This window comes from Centropristis striata, chromosome 3 (genome assembly GCF_030273125.1).
Source record: "Centropristis striata isolate RG_2023a ecotype Rhode Island chromosome 3, C.striata_1.0, whole genome shotgun sequence".
In the NCBI taxonomy this organism is placed as follows: domain Eukaryota; kingdom Metazoa; phylum Chordata; class Actinopteri; order Perciformes; family Serranidae; genus Centropristis; species Centropristis striata.
Window position 1 is genome coordinate 27,536,973 of NC_081519.1, and position 25,899 is coordinate 27,562,871.

Sequence of the window (25,899 nt, forward strand, 5' to 3'; positions counted from 1 at the left end):
TTCAGTCAAAGTCAAAGCCGAACGGGACATGTCACAAGTAGTTTTATTGAAACTGTTTATTTAAGTGAATATAAATACTGTTTAACAACAGGAGTATCTTTTTTAAAATCAAAGCCCCATAAAGTGCACATTAAAATAAAAAATATCTTAAATAAAAATAGCCTATGAAATAAAATAGGCCAATCTTTTTCTGAAATAAATATATTCATATGAGAAAAGAATAACAAACATTACAAAAGAACTAAATATATATATATAAAGAAAGAACTTTTTTTTAACTAAATCGATATATGCTATATGGTTTAATTCCATATCACAATTAAAAATATATCGATATATCTTTCATATCGATATATCGCCCAGCCCTAATACACACTTAAAAGAAACAAGTCTCACTTACAGGTACATCCACATACTTTGAGGCAGCTTTCACCTGAATTGAAGGAGAGAGAAGTACATGAAAAAAAGTCAGGATCCCCTCTATGGTAGCATTTTTTCAGAACAAAGGCTGCCGTAGTGAGACTGCAGCAGTGCCTGCTGAAGTGGCAACAATGACTCATGTGGTGGTTTCAACTGCAAAAGTGCACTCACAAATTCAATAATCTGGCTTTGTAATATTGTGGGAAACCAGCTGAGGTGTTAAGCTATTTAGTGCTCAGGAAGAATTCAAGAAGGTCAAACGTATTAAAATTAGCATTGAAAATGAACACGTAAATAAGATGTTAAAATTCAGCAGGTTTGACTATTAAATGTAATTTTAAAGCCTTTTTGTTAAGGATTTGATTCAGTGAACAAGATCCAGAATTAATCAAATATAACTTTTGCTGTTGAAAGACTTTCATCAATGTATGTCCACATTTAAGTTCAAATAGTATAGTATAAAATTAACTTTATTGTAAAACTTAAGTGCATAAGCACACGAGTATGGTAGGTCAAAACAAAGGTAACTCTGCAAAATATATAATGTTTACAACAGTTTCAAATTCAAATTTTGCATTCTTTTGACTTCCATATCAGCAATTGCACTGCACTGCAAATTTGTCACATTTAACACTGAAGCTGGTGAGTATCTGCTGGAATGTGTAGAAAGAACAGGTTGAATGTACAGTACACTGTATGTGTTACTTACTGTGAAAGAAAGGAAGGAAGAGAAGAGTGTTCCCTCATCATATCTGGAGAGCTTGGCTAACACACTCTCAAGGATGACCACAAACTGAGAATAGGAGGGAAAAAGCAGCAATGGAATGACTTTACTAATAGAAATGTAGTAAAAATCAGAAGGAATTAGTAATAAAATGTGCTGAGTAGTACTGATTGTAATTCATTTGTTACCAGTGTTTAATTATGTGTTCACATTGCAGGTCTGCGTGCTCAATTTGGATTTTTTTGCTCAGATCAGATTTTTTGTTTGGCTGCTCACATTATATTTTAAATCTGGCCTGTGTCAGACTCCAGTACATTGTAAAACTAACTTGTTGTTTCAACTAAAATATTTGATTGTCCATGCTGCGAAAGAATTTTATGTCAAGACAACGAAGACAATGGAGTCAAATTAATCTTGCTATTTGACTCAGTATTTTAAGTTAAAATGACTTTTTGCACAAATCTTTGTTGTATTGAAAAGGAAAAATGAGATATAATAACAAACAAGCAGCATTGGTTTTTACAGTGTAGTCTATTGCCATTATGCTGGAACCGAGTATAAATTCTAGTGTAGTGCAGTCTAAACCACCAGGACACATCACATTATTCATGTCAGTTAAAAAATGTTTGGAGGTTTATTACACCTCTGTAGTGTCATTTTGAGTCTCTTTGTGGTCTTGGTCATTGTTTTTTCTCTCTTAATGGTCACTTTGAGTTACCATGTGGCATGTGTACACGGGGCAGTCAAATGCTTGTCCAGTACTGTGATAGAAATATAAATACAAAATATCATATAAACAAAGTATTTACTTGATGCCTTTGATCCATCCATTGCATAAATGTAAACCATAGTGTTTTGTACCTTAGCTACTAGCAGAGTTATCATCTCCTTCACCGTCTCTTCAATCAGATTGTCGATCTGGGAATGGTATTGTCTCTACAGAGGAAGGAAAGGAAAACATGTCATTTTTACTCAATTACACAATTAAGTGACATTTTAATATTAATGTATATCTATATACTGAATTCATTTTTTGTTGTTGCATGGAACAGTTGTTCTGTCAAAATTAGCCTCTAATGGTTATGATATTACAATCTTCTCTAATCACATCTTTACCATGACGCAGAATGGCGTCTTATCGCTTTCTTTAACATCTTCATCTTTACCAAAAAACCTTATTGTGTGTCAAAACAAAAGCTAATGTTTAAAAAAAGTTCGAAAGTAAAGAATCGCCCTCTGATGCTTTTGTCTCAAATGAGAAGCTCAGTCTCATTTCAAGCTGTGGATTTACTTCCTGTCTTAATAAGCCAAGCTGCACATACACATAGACCTACTGGGTGCACCTAAAATGTATCAATCCTCTCATCTGACTCCGGATACACTGTAAAAAAATGTCTGTAGATTTTACGGTGAAAAACTGCTAAACCATGACAGTAAAAGACTGTAAAATGATAAATGGGTTAATTCAGTTTCAGTAACAATGAAACACAGTAAATGTATATATCAGTCAAAACAGTATTTTTTTTTACAGTTAAAAAAAAAAAATATATATATATATTATACTCAAATATATATACAATTCTCACTGTATTTCCTTGTCACTTATATGGCAAAACAGAGTTTCTTTTGATGGAAAAACTTTTTATTTAAAAAGTAAAAATGGAATAAAATGGCAATCTTAAACATGAAATCAACATTACCAATATCTTTTTAACGTAATATTAAAAAATGTTCTACCGTACCGTTTTTATTTACAGTGTAACATAGAGAAACAAGCATACAGTACTATTGAAATGTAAAGTTATCCAGATAACAAAATCTGTGATTTGTGATTCTGGGCTATATAAATAAAATTGAATTGAATTGAATTGTTATTTATTTTCAATTTTAATTCATAGATGAAGACATATACCTTGAAAAAATATCCTAGGGTGGAACGTCATGAACATAATCTGACCAAGAGACTCAAGCTGCTTGGTGTTAGAAATCTTTGCATGTTTGCAATATGCCTTATTTTGATGGATTGGCATCAGCTAAAATACATCTTGACTCTACTTTACAGTGTTTTGTCCACCACAGCCGACACATTGCAAAGTTTCTGCCAGGCTCTATATTGTGGCATTGTATTGCATAATTATGCAAGTGAAATTTGGCGTGCAAAATGTGATAGCCAATTGACATCATGACATTGTTTTTGAGAAACAAATTTAATTTCTATAAAAAAAGTAATGAGACCACTTCAAAGGAGAATTTAAGTGTCTACCAGTCTACAATGTGTGAGGAGGACAGATGAGGAGGGAAACCAGAGTCATTTACAGCACAAAACAAGGTGTTACGCTGAACTAAAACACAGCAATCATTATCATTATAATGTCAAATTGCATCTGCTAAATAGAGATGCAGTGTGAAAAAATAATGCATCTCAATTTCTCTTTTAAACATTGTTTTTTTTATGAATTAATCAAATTAATATTAAATAATCTATTATTTATTGTTTCAGGTCTTTCTGATTAATTATACTATTTATTAATGTATTTATTTACACAAGCCTTTTCTTATTTCTTCATTCTTTTTTTATGTTGCATGTGTATGTTTGAGACCTTCCTGGGTCTCCTATAAAGCAAAGCCCTGTTAAGATTTTTGGGATGATTATTCCGGCTAATGAACTACTGTCATGGAAATCAGAGGCAGTGCTCTGCATGGAAATCCTTTTGTTTAGCCTTGGAGCACCAACGGACTTAGCAATAATTAATTCATTGTCAGCAATTGGTATCAGTCTTGAGATTCTGCGAAATATGAGATTTCTCACTTCTTCCCCATGTATATTCAATAGTATCTACACATATGCTAATGAAATCCAAACAATTCAAGTGGAGAAAGACAGACAGGGAAAACTGATGACTAATTATACATTTGGGAAATGGAGGTGAGATTTCAATTGAATTTGTTGCCACACTTACCCAATCTCTAACAAACTTTCACAAGACAGAGAGGAGGGGAAAAAACAGCAGAAACAGAGAAAGAGGTGACATGGCACATGTAAAATTATGGAATACTGCAAAAGAAATAAGAGACAAAGAAAGAATGACAACTGTATCAAAAAAAAACTGAAAGAAAAAACAACAACTAAAAGAGACTTTATGTGTAAAAGCCATTCACAGTAGAAACACAAATGTTTATTTTCATTCAGCTCCCAAACTTGGTGGGATAAATGATATGGGATTTAAAAAGGAAATGGTATGATATCCATGAGGGGTCAGTGGCAGGTTTAAACTTTTAAATAAGAGTAGCTTCCAGGACATATTCAGCGTCTCCTACCTCCTGCCCCAGGTCCATGGCACACAGCTTGGCTGACTGGGCCTTGGCGTCCACCATGACGTTGAACATGGTGCAGATGGACTGTGGCACACGGAAGTCTGTGGCCCGACTGCTCTTCTGAAGCTTGGCTTCAAACGCTGCCCGTGTCCTTTAGGGGAGAAAGAGAATGAGCAGGACTGTAGCCAGGATTTTAGAAATACCGAGGTCATGAGTAAGAGTACCCCCTTCCACTGTAGCGTGGTCAGTTTAAAACCAAGAGAGAAAGTATGAATGAGAATGTTCATCAAATCATATCAGCAAAAAAAATGCAATTCTTCCAGAAATCTCCAAAGTGTCAAACAATTTTGATATCAAATGCTAGTCACTCGGCAGCACCAACTCTAACATGGCTCAACATCAGCTGGGAAGGAGTCAAAGCTCACCGAGGAGAAATAATAACTAACTATTTGTACTATAATACTAATACTATCTGTATTTAGCTCTAGCAACGGCTGTGGTTCGGTTGGTAGAGTGGTCGCATACTGATTGGAAGGTCGGTGGTTCGATCCCTGTCCATGGCAGCCTACATGTGGAAGTATCCTTGAGCAAGATACTGAACCCCAAATTGCTCCTGATGCTGCGTTCATCGGTGTGTGAATGAATTCCCAATGGTGGCAGGTGGCACCAGTGTGCCACCAGTATGAATGTGTGTGTGAACGGGTGAATGAGCGTAGTGTGTCGTGTAAAGCGCTTTGGATAAAAGCACTATATAAATGCACTCCATTTACCATTTAGCGAGGTTAGCTCAGCTATTCATCAGTCCTGATACTCATTCCGCTAAACTGTGAAAGGTGAAAAAACTTTTGTTTTTGAGATGATAACATGTACTTGTATGGGTTTTTGTTTGTTTTTTGTCATGTTTGTTTTTGTTGTTTTATGTGTTTTGTTATAATCAAAGTTTTGTTGGTGTAGGCTACTTCTTGCTGCTCCTTTCTAATCATGAAGGTGTAGAGTGTGTCTCTGTACACATTTTGTTGTCCACTTTCATGAAAGGAACTAAATAAATAAATAAATGAATAAAAATTAAGGATAAAAACCTGTAATGTGATCACTGGAGGCTAAGATATTGTTACTGTATAGTGGCCAGGAAGTAAACAGACATGCTGTTCATAAAACTGATATATACGTCACACTACATTGTGCAAGTGGTCAATAGGTGGTAAAGAACATCATCGTCACATGCTTTGAAGACTAACCCGTTCCCCCTGATCTCCTTAGTACAGGTTTTCATAGCCCTAACACCGTGATGCTACTTCCACTTCCACATTCCCACTGGATTAAATGGAAACACTGTACGTCTACCATTTACCTGGCAATCATTGCAATGAAAGATAAAATAATTGCATCTATAAACCTATTAGCATTGTTCCTGCATTTGATGAGCATTCAAATTCATACATACAGTATATTAATAAAACTGGGAGTCCTGCATCAAACTCCATGTCTTACTGATTCATGAAGCAACACATGGAAACAAAAAGAATAGTCACTTCATCCTTGTAACTACTTCAACAGCGAACTGTAAGTGTATGTATAATGACATGTGTTTAACAGCAATCTGCTCTGCTCTGCAACAGCCAAACACTCACATGTGTCGTCCCCTTTCAACTGCTAACTGAACAGTTACTTGCTTGCAATCAGATCCGTATACTTAAACAATATCTTACCGTTTTACACATGATTCAATCATATCACTGGACATGAGCTTCAGTCGGGTCTCCAGGTGTTTGCCAAACTCCTCCTCTGGCCAGTGGAGATCTCTGATGAAGGTCTGGAGAGCATCCAGCTTCCAGAAGAGATCCTCGGACGTCCCTGAGCCATTACTGCAGGACACACAGTTTAGAATTCAGCATTTTAGAGACAAGAGCTTTGAAAAAGGGAAAACAATGATGTTGTTTCTTTAACTAATGAAGGGTTACTTTGATTCATGCACTTTTAATTAAATCGGCAGAGATGCATTTTATCTGATGATAAGGAATAACAGTATTTTAAAGAGGTTTCACTTGAAACATAAAAAATATTTTTCATTGGAGACGCCAACAACACTAAAACCATCTGTTTTTTACTCTTAGATTCTTATGAAGCATCAAGTATTCACATGTTACTTCACAAAACCACTGAAACCTCGGAGCAGTTATGTTTTAATCCATAACTGTATCCAAGTGGAGGAGGATTTTTTCAGATCCTTTACTTAGGGACTGCAGACAAACGATAAAAAGACTCTGTTTCAAGTAAAGTCCTGCAGTGAAAATGCTATGAAATAAAACTATACTGAATTGCCCATGTGAATGTTATATCTTTATATTATCAAATCTTTACATTATTATTACTCTTCCAATACTGTAAGAGCATGTTTTTACAGTTTAATTCTTCTTTTTTGTTATTAGAAGGTTAGACTGTGTGAATATGTGGGGACAGAATACAAATCTTTGTACTGTGTGTGTGAGTGTAAGTGTGTGTATTTCATCTACAACTAACAGAAACAGAAACAAGAGGATAACAAATAATAAACACTGGATAGATTCAGGGTTCCCAGTCAGTCTGGGAAATCAGTTTCAGGGTATTGCCAAATCTAAGAGTTACATTGGTCAAGGGCATTGTAACATACGTTGACATCCAGTTTAATGAGGTTATTTGGGGTAATTTCCCAAAACTTTTGCTATAACTAAGCAACCGATTTTCCAAAATGCGTGGGGACTCTCAGTCTATTTATGTGATTTGGGAGAAGGATTGGCATGTTTGGGTGTAGAGGAGGGCAGCCAGGACCAGGATTAACACTGAGAAATACTAAGCAGTGGAGCTGCCACTATCATCTTACTACTGACAACTTCATTTAATCCATTACTCCCTTCAACAACTCTAATCTCAACCCAGTCCCAGCTGACAGAACCACAGTGCAGGGATATTCAGACACAACTCCACCATCTACCCCCAGCAGGCAGAGGACACCAGAGCCAGGGTAACTGGGGGAAAGCTTTTCAATGGAAAGTAATGAAAAGATGCAAATCTCCAACCAGGACAGCAGCTATCTGTCTCATGTCTCTGCTTCTTAACATGATTTACTGTTTGAATACTTTGGTAGTTGAAATGTGCTGCCAAATTCATTATATCATGTTCATTTAGATTTTGAGATGACTTTAAAAAGATATATACACTTTTTAAAAAAAATGTCTGTAGATTTTATGGTAAAAGCGGCTAAACCACGACAATAAAAGACCCTAAAATGATAAATGAGTTAATTCAGTTTCAGTAACAATGAAACACTGTAAATGTATATATCAGCCAAAACAGTATTTTTTCAAAACTACATTACTCCACTGTAAAATACACTGGCAATATACTGTAATATATATACAAGCCATTACTGTAATTTTGTATTTATTTTTATATTTCTAACAAAAATATGGTAAAATCTTTAATTTATGCAGCACTTACAAAGTATTTTCTGGTCAATTTTATGGCAGAACAGTGTTTCTATTGATGGAAAAACTTTTTATTTTTTACGGTAAAATATGGAATAAAATGACAATCATAAACGTGAAATCAACAGTGCTAATATCTTTTTACCGTAATATTAGAAAACTGTATTTATTACGGTAAAGTTCTGGCAACCACAGCTGCCGTATTTTTTAACGGTAAAAACAACTTCTTCTTTTTTACAGTGTAATGAGGTGAAGCTCAGACAACATAACAAAATGTAAACTTCTGAGATAAATTGGTTTATGACTAAATACCTTTCAAACTAATGACATTCCCTTTGACCACAGTTTTACTGCTTCACCCTGATAAACAGATGCTGTGAATACATTAGCATGCTGACATAGACTCTATGAGACCTGTTTATACCTGCAAAATATTTTTCTACACAGAATAGACAATGTATATTTCGGTCAGACAACTCACATTAAGCAGTGTCACATTATGAATTGAGTACATATAAAAAAAGAGGAAATGACTATGGAATAGTGAAACCATACACCTGCCAGTTGGTAGTTTCTCTAAGGAACACTTCTTAGTCCTGAAGGCAGCATGAAGAACATATAATATATCCTCAGTGATGATATAAAATCATTTCTTGTTTGAGTTGCTAGTTTTGTGTCCGTCTCCTTATTTTGCTTTTGCATCTTTCCATTCTATTCCATTATAGAAATACATTTGTGGGAGTGAAAAGGTTAGGATTTCATTTTCAAGTCACTGCCTTTTCCATCCATCAACACACACCATGCATTTATGTTGGCATGAACGTGGCTTTGATTTTTAGTTATAGCTTTACAAAAAACCCCAAATGGGCAAAGATTCATTTTTTGGAGAGCCAGTTGGGCTTTTCTTACAAATCTCCTGATCTTGAAAAGCACAAATACTACAAATCTACAATCTCTGTTTCAATCATCTTTATTTTAGGGAGTGAATAGTAGTTACTAAATATAAAGTGAAGGCTAAAAGGCAGCTTTCATCATTACAAAGGAAACTTCAGGGCTGTTTTTCAATGTTTCCCGATGAGGGAATAGGGATGAATGTGGTGACAGCGTCACACTCTGCAGGAAGCTGCAGCGTATCAAGCAGCTTTACACCTTTGATCCCAGTTATTGGTGCGTTTCACTTTAGTTTTCAAAGTGCTATAGATGATGTGTAAGAAATATGCAGAGTGCTTTTAGTGATAGCACTCACAATATCACATACATATTAATAGAAAGCTCTCACTGAAATCTGAAACTGTTACACATAAAAAATTAAAAAAAATGTTAAATTGCATACACCACAGAATGAAAAAGGTGTATTTATTTCTAAATCCTATCTTGGGAACAGTGATTCTCGAATCTAAAAAAGTCTAAAAGTAGTGCAAAGCACAGACATAAAATAAAAATGCTCATTAGAATGCAATTTTGTCTCTCTTTGAAACAGTATAGGATCATAAAAAATATTATAGCTGCTGAACGACTTAACAAAACCTCACAATCAGCTATAACTACTTCCATAAGATACATTTTACAAACCTTGTGTTCTTTTTCAAATGGTATTAATCATTTTAACTCCAACACACAACAGAACACTGTTATATTCTTAATATAAGAACAACGTTTTAGTTCTAGTCGTGCTAATTTGGGGTCATATGACAGATAACACGTTGATGCCAAGGACATGTGTGTGTGTGTCTCAGGCTGTACAAGGCTGATACACACTCAGAGTCATTAGCTGTCATCCAGATGGGTGGAGAAAAGCTGGGCATTAGTGGGAGGTTAACACTTGGCACTGATAGATTTGATACTTTGGGCATTTGGAGGTTGACATTGGGCAGTGTGTCTTTTATACTCCTGCGAAGAGAAACAGAATAACAGAAGACAGAAAACAGAGATTCTATGTCAAAGTGGATGTAAATGAGATGTAGAAGAAACAGTGACAAACTGAAGATACGCTAAAGTCATATGAAGATGTAGAAGAAGAGCAGAAAAAAGTGAAATTTCTAGAACTTTGGGTGTGAACACAATGTTCCACAAGCAGGGCCCTCATGCTGTCAATTCAGGGTAAACTTAACATTGCCTGAATATAATTATGTATAATATACAATATTATGTGTTAACAATGAATTTTTACAGGTCCACACCCACTGATTATGTTATAGTGCACAACACTCCCTTTTAACTATGTTGAGTTTCTAAAGTTTAACATTGAGCCAAGAGGAAATATGGGGATTTTGGGTGCTATAACACACTCTGAGGTTATCTTTATGTAATAAATGGCAGATCACCATGTACACTGATACAGTTGTTGATGGAACTGGTTCAGTTTTAACCTGACTAAACCACCGGGCTTCACACACATCAGACCTCTGCTTCAGAACAATCCTCTATGTGCGTTCATGAAGAAAATGTGAGTAGCCTGTTGTTCCTCAGGCATTAAGCCTCACTTCCATCACAATATCACTGCTGCATAATCACTGCATAATTCCAACCAGTAAAAATGTATTATTAGATTAAATATCCCAACCTAGAGATCCAACAGTGAGTTAGGCCCAGGAATGTTCGATGATGACAGAAAAAGCTACATGCTTTAGTTTGTTTATGGAAAATGACAGTGTGTGTAGACAGTGAATAGACAGATATGTCTCAGCATTTATTCATTGAATTATAGTCACCTGGAATGTTGTTAAACCCTTGTGCATCCTTAAGGACGTTTTTTGGCCCTTTCATTGTTCATTTTTTATTATTTTGGAATTTAGAAGTCATTTGCACATTTCTCCTTTGAAACCCATTAAAACCGTAAAAGTTTTGATACCAAGATCATACATCCTACTACATAAAGCTTTTAATCTAGACCCCTGGCTTCAAAACGATAATTTTTACTATTTTATTTTTTACTTTTCTTTTTTTTTTACTATTCCAGATTGAGTACTGCAGCTTTTGATGTAATAATTTATTTTTTATTAAATAAAAAATAAACAGTGGCACAACATTCTGAAAATGAATGAATATGAAATATGTGAAATGTCTGATTAACTCAATGAAAGTGAAAAACAATAGATACAGGTAACAAGAGGGTTAGGAGAGATGTATGTGAATCTGACAATGTACAAAATAATGAAAAATGCTTTAACATAAACTTTTGACATTAACGTATTAACCTGAGAAAAAATACAGTTAACACAATTTGTAAATATAATAATGATCTGGGGTTCAAGGATGTAATTGTTCTTATTAATTATGATTTGAATAATTAATTTCAATAATTATTTCAAATTTATCATTTATTTCCAGTACATTGGAAGGAATTGTGAATAAATGGTAATTTTATTGCCACCTGCTCACTCTCAGTAGTCTTCAAAGAGTCTAAACCAAAACTTAATCTGTGCACAGATATGCAAAGTGGAGAAACTAATTTTACACAACACATTTTTTGATTCAGGTGAAGAAGACAAGTTAAGGTAAGGTAAGACATTCTTACTTGACAGGTTCCCAGGATTCCCTTTCAAAGCCTCTGTGGATGGACTGAGCAATGGAGGACTCCATAAGGTCCACATATCTCACCACCAGGGGGGCGTACAGGTCCTGCAGGTGTTTGTGGAACTTTCCATTGCACAGGTTATCTGGGGGTGGGGGGGACAAGCCATATAAGTGACAAAGCACACCTAACCACATAAAAGGTAATGCTGCATAGTGCAGTATCCTAGACATTTTTTCATACAAGACATGTCTGTGAAAATATACTAAAAAGAACAGGATCTGTATTTTTTCGAAAGTGTGCTGTGTTTCATTCAGTTTTATTCATAACAACACATTGTGTGTAACCTTGAGATACAACAAAACATTGAATGTATGTCCCTCATTGTAAACATTTGCAAAGCTGAAAGAAATTTCCTTTAAAACACTCTATACAATCTTACAAAAACTCTCTCTAATCATCACGTATGACCCACTAGAAGTGTGTGGCGCTGTCTATCTGCCCTGTGCCTGTGATTTCTCCTTCCTTCTAATTTTGCTGTGTTCAGCATGTCTCTGGGTGTCAGCAAAGAGCCGTTGGACCCCAAGTGGAGAGAGTGTAAGCTCTGGCCAATCACAGCATGCAGGGTGTGCGTCCCACTGCCAGGTGGTCAAATATCTCCACTTTGTCCCCACTTTCATTTTGTGTTACCAACAGACAAGGTGACAAACTCTGCACAAGGCAAAGTCTGGATGAAGAGGTGGAATATTGACGAGGAATGGGTTGTTACTCTCAGTGTTGTAATGTGTTTCAGTGTTTGTTTTCCTTTTCAGATTCAGTTTCTTCTTTTTTGAATTATATAAGAGGAAAAGTAGCAGTTTATTTTTCGCTCATGCTTTATGTAAATGGACCTCTACTTATATAGCACTTTTCTGGTTTTTGCGACCACTCAAATCGCTTTACACTACAGACTGCGCTCATTCACCCATTCATGCACACATTCATACTGGTGGCAGAGGCTACCCTAAACGGTGCCACCTGCCACCATTGGGAATTCATTCACACTGATGAACGCAGCATCATTTTGGGTTCAGTATCTTGCTCAAGGACACTTCGACATGTTCAGGGATTGAACCACAGATCTTCCGATCAGTGCTTTTACATCTTTATGTGGGTTAGGTTACAAGAAAAATGTGAAGGGCAGTGAGAGAAATACTATAAAAGGCCTGTGTTGGATGGTGATAGTGAATGATGAGAAGGGAGGCTGGTGTTTCTGGCTCTTCATTAGCAGGTATGACACAGCATACCCAGTTTCCAATCTTTCTAGACAAAGCTTGGGGTCTCGGGTATTTCTAAATCCAACCCGTCACACACATTTCCCCCAGTCTCCGCCGGCTCCCAACTGGTAAAAAGGCAACTCTGACAAAGACCACAGGAGATAAAATGGAGGCCAGTGTGTGCTAATGTGATGCCTCACGGCTCCATGCAGTGTGTCTGCTTTTCCTCTCCCTCTCTCTCTCTTTGTTTTTCTCTCCCCCTCTGAGCATGTATGTGTTTGTGTTTGTGTGTGTTGGCATTGGAGTCAAGGTCGATGATACACAGTAGGTGCGATGTTTGTTGTGTTCCCTGATTATCACTCTCCCAATTAGCCACTTGAGCGGCTGCTGTCCACTTGGATGTGTTGTGTCCAGGAGTGTGTTCGCAGGGCTCGCCTTGGCCCCACTACCACTGCTTTAGACCTCATTAACTCCTCGAATGGCAGCCTGACTTTGGCGCCTGTCTAGTGCTAAGGCTATTTACTGCTACAAAAGTGCACCGCTGTGGGGCAACAGAGCAGATGACCTTCTGTGGAAAAGATGTCCCCATGATGATACGCTTTACTGTAGTGTGTGTTTGCTACACCGTGTGGGCAATGAGGGCTTTGCTGGGTCTTCTGTTGGTAATGAAGACAGACCCTCTGACGTTACACAGTCACACCGTGGTGCAATGCTCTGCAAAGTCATTCAGAAAACGAGGGAGAACACACTGCCATGATGAGCTTGTCTTCATTTACAGTGTCCTGGCATTTATTGCAGAATGGGACATAAAGTCATGAGAAGAACTAACCTTTGAACTAAACTGTAGAAGGGCTCCTGTGGCTCTTGAGGAAGTTTTTAATTGTAGGGTGATATCATCATCAGGCTGCATTATTAACTAGGTTTATGGTTTAACAAGAAATATGATGCACGATAGGAAGTGTAGGATCTAGTGGTTCTAAAGACTGACACATAATAGAGGCTAAAAGTCATCTCCACCTCTTTTTTCTTTTAAAAAAGTCCCCAAACTTTATGGAAGTGTGACAGAGAGTTGAAGTTCCTCCTGATAACACAATATTGCCAAATACATTGCTTTAAAAAAACTTATTCACTGAATTATCAATTCATTAATTCAGTAATTTAATGTTTCTATTCTCTATTTCATCTTTTACCTCTATTTTATGCAGCTGAGTTCTGCAAACATCTCCATTTTATCAAGCATGTTGGCTAGCTCTTTAAAACAGGTTCAAACATTTCACATCAGTATGAAGGGCATGTAGCTGTGCTTAAATCCACATAAAACCCCAATTCAAACAAGTTGGTACACTGTGAAAATTCTAGAAAAACAGAATGCAATTATTTTGAAATTGCAATTGAATATATATATATACTCATTCTGAATGAGTATTTTTCTTACATAATATGACATGATGCATTTTTTATTACACAGCATCCAATGGCTGAAGAGCTACATCAAAGGATAATGTTCAAAAACTCCATGCACCAGTGTGTGTGTGTGTGTGTGTGTGTGTGTGTTAGTCTGATAAATCTTCGTCCTCTGTGTTGGGGGACATGCTACTTCATTACTATGAACAGTGACTAAACATATCATCTGCTGCCCCAAACACTCACTACCATACACAGTGTGGATTAATCCACTGCTGGTAGTCAAATTGGGTATTTAGTAGGAAATGACTGATCCTTCTAAAATAAAAAATGGGATTTGCAGGCAGTAAGAAAAACAAAAAAATGACACCAGGGCTCATTCCTTAAAATTGATATAGGGGTTATGAATGAAGACTCATTAAGGTGAAAGATTGAATTATTAATGACAAAGAAAATAATGCCATCATGCCTTAATACAATCTACAGGACATTGATTAGTGCTTGTAGAAATTCTAGTTTTTCAATATATGTATATGTATTGAAGATGGCCAATAATCCAGAGATTTTTGCTTCTTGTTTTTGTTTTTTTTACATTTAAACATATTGCTCTGATAAAGCATTATTTGCTTATACCTTGCATCAAATGCAACTAAATGTGTCTGACACATTTAAAGAGTTCTGAAGCTGTTGTAGTCACTGTGTTATTGCCATCAACGTCTCTGTCAGCTGCTGGCTGCTGTAGCAATGTCCACTGCAATGCACTTCAGCTGCCATATTCACACAATTAACAATATGTAGCAAATGAGAAGGTGGCCAACTTGATGACACTAACAAGTGAGCATAACAACCTATATAATTTCTGCTCAGCTGAATAAGCGGACCACGCTCTGCCTTCTCCTTGACTCCCTAATGACAAACTGAAAAGGGGAAGCATTCCCTAGGGACAATTAGCGCCCCACAGATTGAGTCTGCATTGTGAACACTGAAGTGTTTCTTTTCAGGACCACGGACAGCTCCACAGTGTCCTGCAGGCAAGTGCATGCAGTTCATTAGAGAGATGGTTGGCCTACAGCAACCAGCATCAAGAACTGACTATTATCTTCACTCACACTCACTCTCTCTCTCTCTCTCTCTCGCACACACACACACACACACATACACAGTTTAGTATGTAAACCGCTCCAGGCCAAAAGTAGACATCTCACGTTGACAGGAAGGTTTTCAGAGACATTGGAGAGATGCTCCAGAGAGTGGAGTTAGAGTGAACAGGCAACACCATCTGTAAACCTTCATTAGAAATGCTCTTGATTTTTGTGGATGATTAAAGTCCTGATTCCAAGAAAGCTTGGACAGAATGCACCAAATTCAGAATCACTGTATATATTTACAATATAAAATATACATATTTTCCAATTTGAGCATTAGATATCTTTTCTTGTACTGTATTCAATTGAGTGAAAGTTGCATGTGCAAATCATTGGATTATTTAAAAAACAAAAATAATTTTACAGCCTGACTAAGGTTGGGCTTAAAAACAGCTACTTGATACAGTTATGCAGGTTGACTCAAATAACAACACTGACTCTTGGTTGCTTGCAGGTCATTAACACTGGCCTCCTGGGTCAAAGTCTAGGTTTGTCTGATCTTCTCCCTGACACCCTGTGTGGACTATCGCTTTATTCATATTACATTATTTACTCTAAGCATCCTATAATGCTGTAAATGGCTTTACATTACACACTACGCTCATTCACCCATTCACACACACATTCATACTGGTGGCCGAGGCTACCAGGGCACACTGGTGCCACCTGCCACCATTGGGAATTAATTCGCAGCATCTGGATTTGGGGTTCAGTATCTTGCTCAAGGATACTTCGACATGTAGCTGTCATGGTCGGGGATCGAACCAACAACCTTCCGGTTACTGGATGAACGCTCCACCAACCAATATTACAATGTCAATGGAAAGTCCGTGCATCTCATACACTTCCTAAAGAGTGTGATGGTATCACGTGCTGAGGGCCATGACAAAGGTGGTGTCCATGGTGTCAAACAAGTTGTGAGTTAGACTGGGATTTTAGTTATCTGACTTCTGGTTCTTAAGTTATTTGGGAAAGTTATCTTCAAGTTGCTCTAGTCTCTCTGACCACATGCCAAACAGCATTGGGTGAAAACCTCATCAACAATAAGCAGTGAAGAGGTCCTAACTGGGAGGAAGTGCATGCAATGACAGCATTGCTTCATTGTTTGTTATTGCTTTGTTTGAGAAACCCCTAGCAGCATAACATTACATATTGTAAATTTAAATTGATGAGAATAACAACCCCAAAATATAAGTTCCCTGGCTGTAAACATTTATCAAGATTTATACTGACAAGATAAAAACAATTGTCTTTTTGTTCATCTTTTTGTTCGTAGCTATTAGAATTCTTCGTCATTTGAAACTAGGAATTTTGAGCTTAAGGGAATCTTAAATCTCATTTTGAAGCTTTTTAGAAAAACCGACCAGCCACTTCTTTTTATATACACCTGTTCAATTGCTATTTAACACAAATATCCAATCAGCCAATCACATGGCAGCAACTCAATGCATTGAGGCAGTGAAGGGACAATGAAGCTTAGTGAACCATTGATTTATTTTTGACCCCACTAGATGGCGGTCTTGGCTTTAAAAAAAGGCTTTAGCAATTGTAATTGAGTGTGTTTTCAGCCCTTTCTTGGACAAAGAGCGCCATCTAGTGGGCTCCGTGAATAAAGCAAATGGTTCACTAAGCTTCGATGTCCCTTCACTACATTTAGGCTTGCAGACATGGTGAAGACGACCTGCTAAAGTTCAAAGTGAGCATCAGAATGAAAGGTGATTTAAGTCACTTTGATTGAATGTGGCGTGGTTGTTTTACTGCCAGAGGGGCTGCTCTGAGTATTTCACAAACTGCTGAGCTACTGTGAGTTTAATGCCCAACCATCTCAAGAACAGACAATATCCAGTGAGCCTTGATGCCTTGCTGATGCCAGAGGTCAGAGGAGAATGGCCAGACTGGTTGGAGATGATAGAAAGGCAACAGCAACCATCTCTGAACGCATAACAGGTCAAACCTCGAAGCAGATGGGCTACAGCAGCAGAGGACCACAGTGGTCACTTTATTAGGTACACACTTCACCTGAGGCCGTTGAGTTTTTATTGTGATATCTATGTTGATATTACCAAGCAATAAATATAATGATACTAAACAGCGAAGGAATAAACAAGACTGTCCTCTCCCAAAATATGACCCCACATGTCATTTGTACAGCATCTTATTATATCCATATTTACATCTGTGTAAGTGGTGCCTTGTTGTGGCCATATTAATTATGAATGACACCAAGTTGAAAGTAAAGTTACAAAATGTGAACTCAAACGGGGAATTAAGGAATGTTTGGTCAAATAAAACTGAACTTTCAACCAGGAGACTGGCATTTGTGTGAAAACAAAAGTAAGCAATGTTATTTGAATAACGTAAACTTAACTTCTATGTGTCATGTTTTTACAGCACCAACATTACCTCCCCACTTTCAGCAGTTACATGCAGTTATTTTACTTACTTACTCTTCTAAAGGCTAACCATGTACCTTTTGCCCTAACCTTAGTGAAGGAACTAACTTTGTTGTGTAAAGCTAAGATGTAAGGGTAGAACATGTATGCTTTCTTATGGTTGGGAGGAGTTGTTGTCAGGAGCAATAGCATACAGAGTCAATGGAAAGCTGCCACTGGATGCAAACAAATGCAAATGTGTACTATGCAGTGTGAATTGTAGCAAAAACATGCATGAGTTGAAACGTATCTGATGCTATACGACTCAACTTAATGACATGTCAGCAAGGGAAGAGAAACTGAAGGAGAATAACAGACAGAACTGGAGTCCTTGTAAGTACAGAGATCGAGTCAAATCAGAGTCAGTATCCTAGTTACACACATGCACACCACATGGTTTGCACATGTTTGCTACTAGCTAGCAAACAGTTAAAGAAGGTAAATTAGCTGTTTGTGCTGAAACGACACTAAGTCAACACTGCAAAAATGGTGTGTCTAAAAACAAGATAAAAACACTAAATCTGAGGGAAATGATCTTGCTGCATGGACAGATAATTTCACTTGACAAGATTTCTTGAATTAAGATTATTAAATAATAATTAGAAATAAGCATGTTGAACGCTTAACATAAGACATTAACTCTTAAAACAATATAAATTATCTAAGACTTCTAAATCTAAAGTTTTTCTTGGTAAGAAACAAATAATTTGCAGTGCACTCTGCTCTGGCCAGTTCATCTTTGCTTGCAGCTTTAATTTATCTTGTTTTAAGAGTTCATTTCTTATTTTAAGCGTACAACATGCTTATTTCTAGATTTAATACTCTTAATTTAAGAAACCTTGTCAAGGTAAATTATCTGTCCATGCAGCAAGATAATTTCTCTCAGATTTAGTGTTTTTATCTTGTTTTTAGACACACCTTTTTCGCAGGCAACCTATCGGTCAAATGTCCACAATTAAAGTGCACAAAGTAATTATATTCCATTTAAATGTTTTGCCGTCGTAAATGGCGCATATAGTTCAGTTTATCTAATCGAGGGAATTGAGGGGATAATTGGGGAAGTGGACTTAGACCTGCATCCCCAGTGTCTGATTACTTCTTCACGAATCAATTGTCAACAGGACCAACAACACCAACAGCAGTCCCCATGCTGCATGTTAAATTTGTTTTCTTTTAATTGCTTCTCACTCACAGTCCATTCTCAGGAAGTCGTTGAGTAGTTGGAAGAGGGGGAAGCTGTCCCAGCTGTCGGGTGGCTGAACTTCCAGAGCAGCGTCCATGTCAGCTGAGTAGAGACACAGGAAGGTCTCGGCATGTTCCACCATCAGGTCTGACCACCATGCAAAGGCCTTCAGGTGGAGAGAAAGACAGACAGAGAGGAAAGGGAGACAGAATACAGGGAATGAAAGAAAATCAACAGGTTGAGAGTAAAAGAAAGGAGACATATTAAATAAAGAGAGGGTACATATAAGTGCTCCCCATTATTATTATTAGGAATTTACAGTTAACAATAAACATTTCATTCAGCCTTCCATAAAGGTTGATGATATAATAACTCCACTGATCTATTGCAAGCGTTCTTGGCTCGCTCTCTTACTTTTCACCATATGAAATCAAATTGTTGCCACTGGGGGATCTCCGGGGAAGCATTCTTCACAACTCAAAGCAGAAAAACAGTGCTTGGGCACGGAAAATCACACGCTTTTCTGTTGGCCCACAGAGGAAACAGCAGCAGCTCCTTGACAGGCATGGCAGGGAGCTACTTAAACACTCACCCACAGCTCCTTCACTGAGTCAATCAGAAGAAAGGAGCTAGCGAACTGCATCGTGCTCATACCTCCCCATCGAATAGATGCAGTGGAGTGACTGTTAGGGATCTGGCTCTCTCATGCACATCGAAAACACTCGTTTTCCTCCATGCACCCCCACTCTTGCGGGGCCTCTTAAGAGGGACCCCTGAGGAACCATGGTGTTTGCTCATTCACATCAAGCTGTCAACACTGTAATGTGAATGTACCCATGGGCTTACGTGGTGGTGGTGGTGGTGGTGGTGGTGGAAGGGGTGGAGGTGTGGAGGGGCATGCACTTGCCATGGGAGCTCGTAGCATTGGGAAGTAGGTATGAGATAGTTCAAAAGAAGGTACACCACTCATGTAATCACCATTTTTAATTATGAGAATTTAAGCTAAAAAGATGCATCAGGATGTTTCTTCAACCTTACCAAGTATTTTTGGAAACTTGTCTTGGAAAGAACCCTTCTTTCAACCTTTTTATTTGCAATTAACAAAGCTTTTGCATTTGATATTCATATGTTGCATCGCATTTAATTAACCCAAACAAAGATGGCAAAGAGAAATGGTAGCTGCTTATCCCACCCATGACCCTGCTGGGCTATGCAGCTGTTTAAACTGGCACCACAATTCTGTCAGCATCTGCCAAACTAAACACATTGAGTCATAGAGTACCCTGATGTAAGATTAAGATGCATTTGCGTGTATGCATTTCACACAGAAATACTGCACACTAAGACACACACTAAGAAATTGAAAATGTCAACCCTGAAGTGTTATTGGAGGATATTACAAGACTTTTTGCAAAATGCTTCATTTTTATATTGCAAATCGAGGTCAATTGAGTCATTATTATTATTATAGTCTCTTTCCCACAGCAACTCTAAATAGACAATAACACATCATTTGCATCCATCACCACTTTATCTTTTACCTTTAAACTATTTATTATCTTTTTAGACTACTTATTACATGTGCGTAATGTCTGAATGTCTTTTTTTTAAAGCACCTTATATATGAGAAGCACACGTAAATTTAGTTGTATACTTTTTTAATACAATCACAATAAAGGGAAGCTTGAATCTTGTGTGATTTACTGATTGGTCAGATGCCACAGTGTCACTATCTGTCATGTAGAAATCCATATGGTTCTATGACCACGGAGAGCACGGAGAGAAATAACCATATTTGGTAACTTGAGCGGACATCTAAAACAGGTCTCCTTGTTTTAGATGTCCGCTCAAGTTACCAAATATGGTTATTTGCCTGATAAAGGGTTAACACTCCATGCCAGACTTCAGACTGCATGACATAGATCTGTATGCCAAGCAGCACATGAAGGAGCCTGCTGGCTGCCAGAACAGTCTGCACTCTTAAACCAAGAGCCAATGTACTCTGCACTCAGCAACATCATGTGAAGATCAGAGGATCAGTGGTGACGGCCACTATAGCTCTGGACATGACATTGTTTCATCACACTTTAGCCATACAGGAAAGAGAACACTATGGTGTGTAATCAACTTTCTTAACCAGAACGACTCAAAAGATTATATATTATGGGTCAAGACGATGGAAGGCTGGACAACCTTTAGTGATTTGAAATGCTAACCATCTTATGAAACTGTATCCAAAACTTTACACCCATTCTGTTGCCATCTTTGTTTACGCAAATTACTTTCTTTTCACCATTTTGCACCATGCTCCATATGAAACTATTTTTAGAATTGGAAAATATCTGTGTATAGTGGCAGGGCAGAAGAGACGATCTTTGACGATTGTGCAAATACAAGTTTTTTTCAACAACCTGCAGCAGTTTTACTGAACATCATCTACAAAACTGTAGATCATTTGTTTAAGTCAAACAGTAATCTGCATAAAAATCTTAAAGTAAATATTGGTGATTACATGAGAGGCACAAAATGGGGCTAGTACATAGGGTGAGCATTAACCAGCTATAGAGCTACACAAGTAAAATATATATGAAAAAATGAATTGCATTGAGTCATAATAACCTTTAGTTCTGTTTTATTTTCATTGTAAATTGACCAAAACCGAAATGGCATTGTTACAAATATTTGCCAGGGTTGGAGTCTAATGCTGGTTAGGCTGGTTCACCAATGTGCTCACATAATTTGAGCAGCTGCATAATGCATTTCATTGAAATGCAAGGGGAGTGATCATGTTATCTCTGATCACACAGAGCATGCCTCAAATTTCCTCCATTGTGTGTGTGCTGAAGGATCCAATGGAGAGGGATGGGTTTCTCTCAGGGAAGGAAAGGCGACAGCACCTTCCCCAACTTACTGACTGGATTTAGTCAAATAAATGATACATTACTAAACACAGGGAAGCAGGTTAGCATATTCAGGAATGGTTTGGGATCTACTCCTAGAATACAATGTACAGAGTTACACTCAAAAATTCAAAATCAAAAGTCACAATTCTGCACTTTGATTTTCTCAGAGCTTAATTAGCTCAACAAATCATAACCACATTGTTTCAGTGCTTGTCTCTGTTCTCCAGGGCAAAACTGTTGCTAGCTCAGAAGCTAGCTAGCACAAGCACTGCCACAAGCACTTGATTAGCAGTGACTGCAAGCCGGAAGGGGTTCTGGGTCATTGTTGAGAAGGGAAACACGAATGATCCTGGACAACAATAGCCGTATCATAAAGGGCATGCACAGGACTTACAGTAAGGGTAGGGGATGGGGCATAGGCCACTAAGACAATCACATACCTCTTTTCCCTGTTCAAACATTTCCCCGCAAACCAAATAAATCATTAAAATGAAAAGCAGAGAGGGAATAAGTCAATTATGGATAGCAAAGTAACAAAAAATATGATTTACAATAATGACAGCATTCACAGTTTATGTGCATCTCTTTTGCCTTTGCCTACATGATTTTTGTTCTTATCCCTCAGTATCGTTTCAGCTCATTGTTTGCCGGATCAACAGAGAAGCTGCACTGCTGTGATATAAGGATAGACCTGATTGATATTTCTCCACTGCTACATCAAACTTGCCTACACTTCAGAGTGTGTACTTTGTGTCAGACATGGCTCACTGTGCAGGTTAGACACAGTATGATGATTCAAAGTAGCAGGTAGTCACTTTACCTTTTGGAATCTGAAGAAAATGAAACTTTGATATCCCCAGTCAGAAGGAACACAAAATAACACAATATATTTTCTCAAATTAATGTTGAGATTCTCTTTACATATTTGGATGATTTTTAAAAACTATACTGGAGACAAAGGTAAACATATTCAATAGAAAGCCCTTAAATGGGATTTTTGAAGCCAGGAATGCCACACGGCTTCACTATTGTATAAATTAAATAACTATGGTGTAAGTGGTAGATGTGAAACTGTTGTGGCAGATGGATCTGAGAACAGGCTTTACGCAGGAGAAATGGCTGAAGATTCTTTCAGTGTGGAAAATATGTAAGGGAAGCAAGAGGAAAGTTCATATAAGATTATCAACAGTACGAGTACACTCCAAGGCTACACAGGATTAAACTGATGAATGACGATATGTGTTGGAAATATAAAATATATAAAAGCTAGGTGGGATGATTACACTGCATATAGGAATGTGCTCTAGTAACACCATTCTGGGTTAAAGTTGTCGAGGTCTTAAGTAGCTGCTCGGCACAAACCCCTGAATTATGTTTGTTAGGGGACAAAAATTTCAAAAGGTGCTTTTTCTGTTGTTGTTGTTGTTGTTGTTGTTGGTTTGATCAGCGCATCAACAATCATTTTGAGGCAGGTAAGCGCCCAGATATTTAAGAGCAGGCAGATGTGATGGGCGAGACTGCATCCTATAACTCCATGCTCAACAGATTAAAAGGCAACATGGAGGATGGATCACCTCTTGGAAATGTTTTTTGACTCACATGAAGATTGACAGAGATCCTGGTTAGAATTAGGAATGACAGATTCCTCAGTGAGTGAAACACTTTTTCATTTCATGCATTTCATGCATGTAAACTGGATTTCTCCTCACATACGGACAGCTTGTCTGTCATATCATGTATTTTATTTCTATTTGGTTGTATGGTCATGAGTTCTCTATATGCCAAGATGAGAGGGGAATAGGGTTTGTGGATGCCATATACCATTAGTATGTTGTTTTTGTTGAATAATTGAAAATTCAATAAACATTTAAACGACAAAAAGAATACTCCATACTTTATACTTTAATGGCATCCATACTGTTGGTTCTGGAGTAGGCCGATGCTGCCAGCCTATAGAGGGTTTACACTAGTGAAGGGACAACGAAGCTTCATGAACCATTTGCTTTATTTACAGAGCCCACTAGATGGCGCTCTTTGTTCAACAAAGGGCTGAAAACACACTCAATCACCATTGCTAAAGACTTTTTTTTTAAGCCAAGACCGCCATCTAGTGGGGTCAAAAAATAAAGCAAATGGTTCATGAAGCTTTGTTGTCCCTTCACTAGTTTACACTGATACTTTAAAAGAAAAATCAGTTTTACTTTTTTGAGAGCTCATGAGCCAAATTTCACTGACAATGAAGTGTGTGTGTGTGTGTGTGTGTGTGTGTGTGTGTGTGTGTGTGTGTGTGTGTGCGTGTGTGTGTGTGTGTGTGTATTATGACACACTGACCTCAGCATGATGTTCCTCATTCTGCTGAAGCACCTCAATCACCAGCTCGGCCAAGCGAATAGTGTCCTCCAGTTTTTTAGCAGGGGTGACTAACCGCCCTACATTCTCTGGAGCACAAAGATCAAAGGTCAGTGTGGGCAGCCTCTGAGTCTGATCGGCATCTAGTCTCTCTTTATTTCTTACTTACTTACTACTGTATGCATGCAACCTAAAGTGTGCAAGAACATCTCTGGTCCGAGATATTAAAGTGTCTTGTTTCATACAGTACTTAGACTGTAAAAACTACAGAGCATGCATGTGGTCCTGCCTACTCCTAAAACACTGGAGCTAGACGATTAAGGCACTCACAAATTTTTGGATATAGCTGTTGCCTCAAAAGTGATCCTTAGCCCAGTCTACAGCCTCAGCCTAAATCACTGAGACAATCTTATGGTCATATTCAAAATACAGGCATTAAATATCAACTTTTTATAATTAGGGCTGGGTATCAGACCTTAGTACGTTTGGACTAAAGACTGCATTACGTTTGTGGCATTATTATTTTGTGACTTAAGATCAGATTCCGGTTGATTTAAATCTTAATCTTGTTAGTAGTGTTCTTGAAGCAAAGTTCATGCACACACTGCAAAAAAGGTGTGTCTAAAAACAACAACAAGAAAAACTTGGTGAGATTTCTTAAATTAAGATTATTAAAATCTAGAAATAAGCATGTTGAATGCTTAAAATAAGAAAGTAACTCTTAAAACAAGATAAATTAAAGCTACAAACACAGATGAACTGGCCCGAGCAGAGTGCACTGTAAATTATTTGTTTCACACCAATATAAAAAAAAACTTTAGATTAAGAAGTCTTAGATAATAATAGATAACTTATAGATAGATAATATATCATTTATCTTGTTTTAAAAGTTAATTTCTTATTTTAAGCGTTCAACATACTTATTTGTAGACAATAACAATCATCATCAATTACGTAACAATCTTAATTTAAGAAATCTTGTCAAGTGAAATTATCTGTCCATGCAGCAAGATAATTCCCCTCAGATTTAGTGTTTTTATCTTGTTTTTAGACCAGGGATGGGCAACTGGAGGCCCGGGGGCCACATACGGCCCGCAGCCTCACTTGAAGTGGCCCTCAGTACAACTACATGCATTTGAGCATGAAATCTTAAAAGTGTTGTGTAAAAATGCACAAAATAACTTTTTGCAATTAATGTTGGTCTGCTGTTCTTGCACTGAAAAAATAAAGAAATCACAGTGAGTAGTTATTTTTTATTTGCTTCAAACCTTTTGTATTCCTATTTATACTGTTATACATGCATTTGAGCATGAAATATGTTAAGTTACTGCACTGTAAAAATATTTAACATTGCAGTTTCATCATATCTGGTTAAGTGCAGGGTCCTATATGTGGCCCTGTGGTAGTGTTGATGAAAAATTGTGGCCCCCTCCAGTATTTAAGTTGCCCATCCCTGTTTTAGACACACCTTTATTGCAGTGCAGCATTAAACACATTTTACCTAGCCCTAGTTATACTGTGATTCAGGGTTACTAATGCATGTTGTTAATGCATGTCTGCTATCGTGCTGAAAGCACTGTTGGGTGGCTGGGAGTAGTGATGGCCTGTGGTATGTTATGAATTAAATGTCAGTGATGATGTCATCCAGAGAAAACATGGGCGTGGTTAAGGATGCAAACAGCATGTACAGTGAACACTCATCATGCAGCAATGTGGTGGCTATGTTGCTTATCCCCCCAGTATCTGACTTTACAGTGTACGGTGGACAGTTGTATGTCTAGATGTACTGG

The 25,899-nt window shown here is 37.5% G+C and overlaps 1 protein-coding gene across 3 annotated transcripts in view; it reads right to left on the bottom strand.

Moving 5' to 3' along the window:
* Window positions 1-25,899, bottom strand: part of cadpsa (Ca2+-dependent activator protein for secretion a) — a 184,547-nt gene that overhangs the window by 36,615 nt on the left and 122,033 nt on the right. For 2 of the 3 annotated variants that reach the window (XM_059328611.1, XM_059328610.1), the window contains 8 exons: window positions 24,092-24,198; window positions 18,867-19,023; window positions 11,441-11,582; window positions 6,169-6,324; window positions 4,463-4,610; window positions 2,006-2,080; window positions 1,130-1,213; window positions 401-433 (listed from right to left, as the gene is read on the bottom strand). In XM_059328611.1, coding sequence (XP_059184594.1) covers window positions 401-433; window positions 1,130-1,213; window positions 2,006-2,080; window positions 4,463-4,610; window positions 6,169-6,324; window positions 11,441-11,582; window positions 18,867-19,023; window positions 24,092-24,198 — 902 coding nt within the window. Of the gene's footprint in view, window positions 1-400; window positions 434-1,129; window positions 1,214-2,005; window positions 2,081-4,462; window positions 4,611-6,168; window positions 6,325-9,681; window positions 9,814-11,440; window positions 11,583-18,866; window positions 19,024-24,091; window positions 24,199-25,899 lie in introns of all 3 variants that reach the window. The other variant, XM_059328612.1, reaches the window with a different exon arrangement.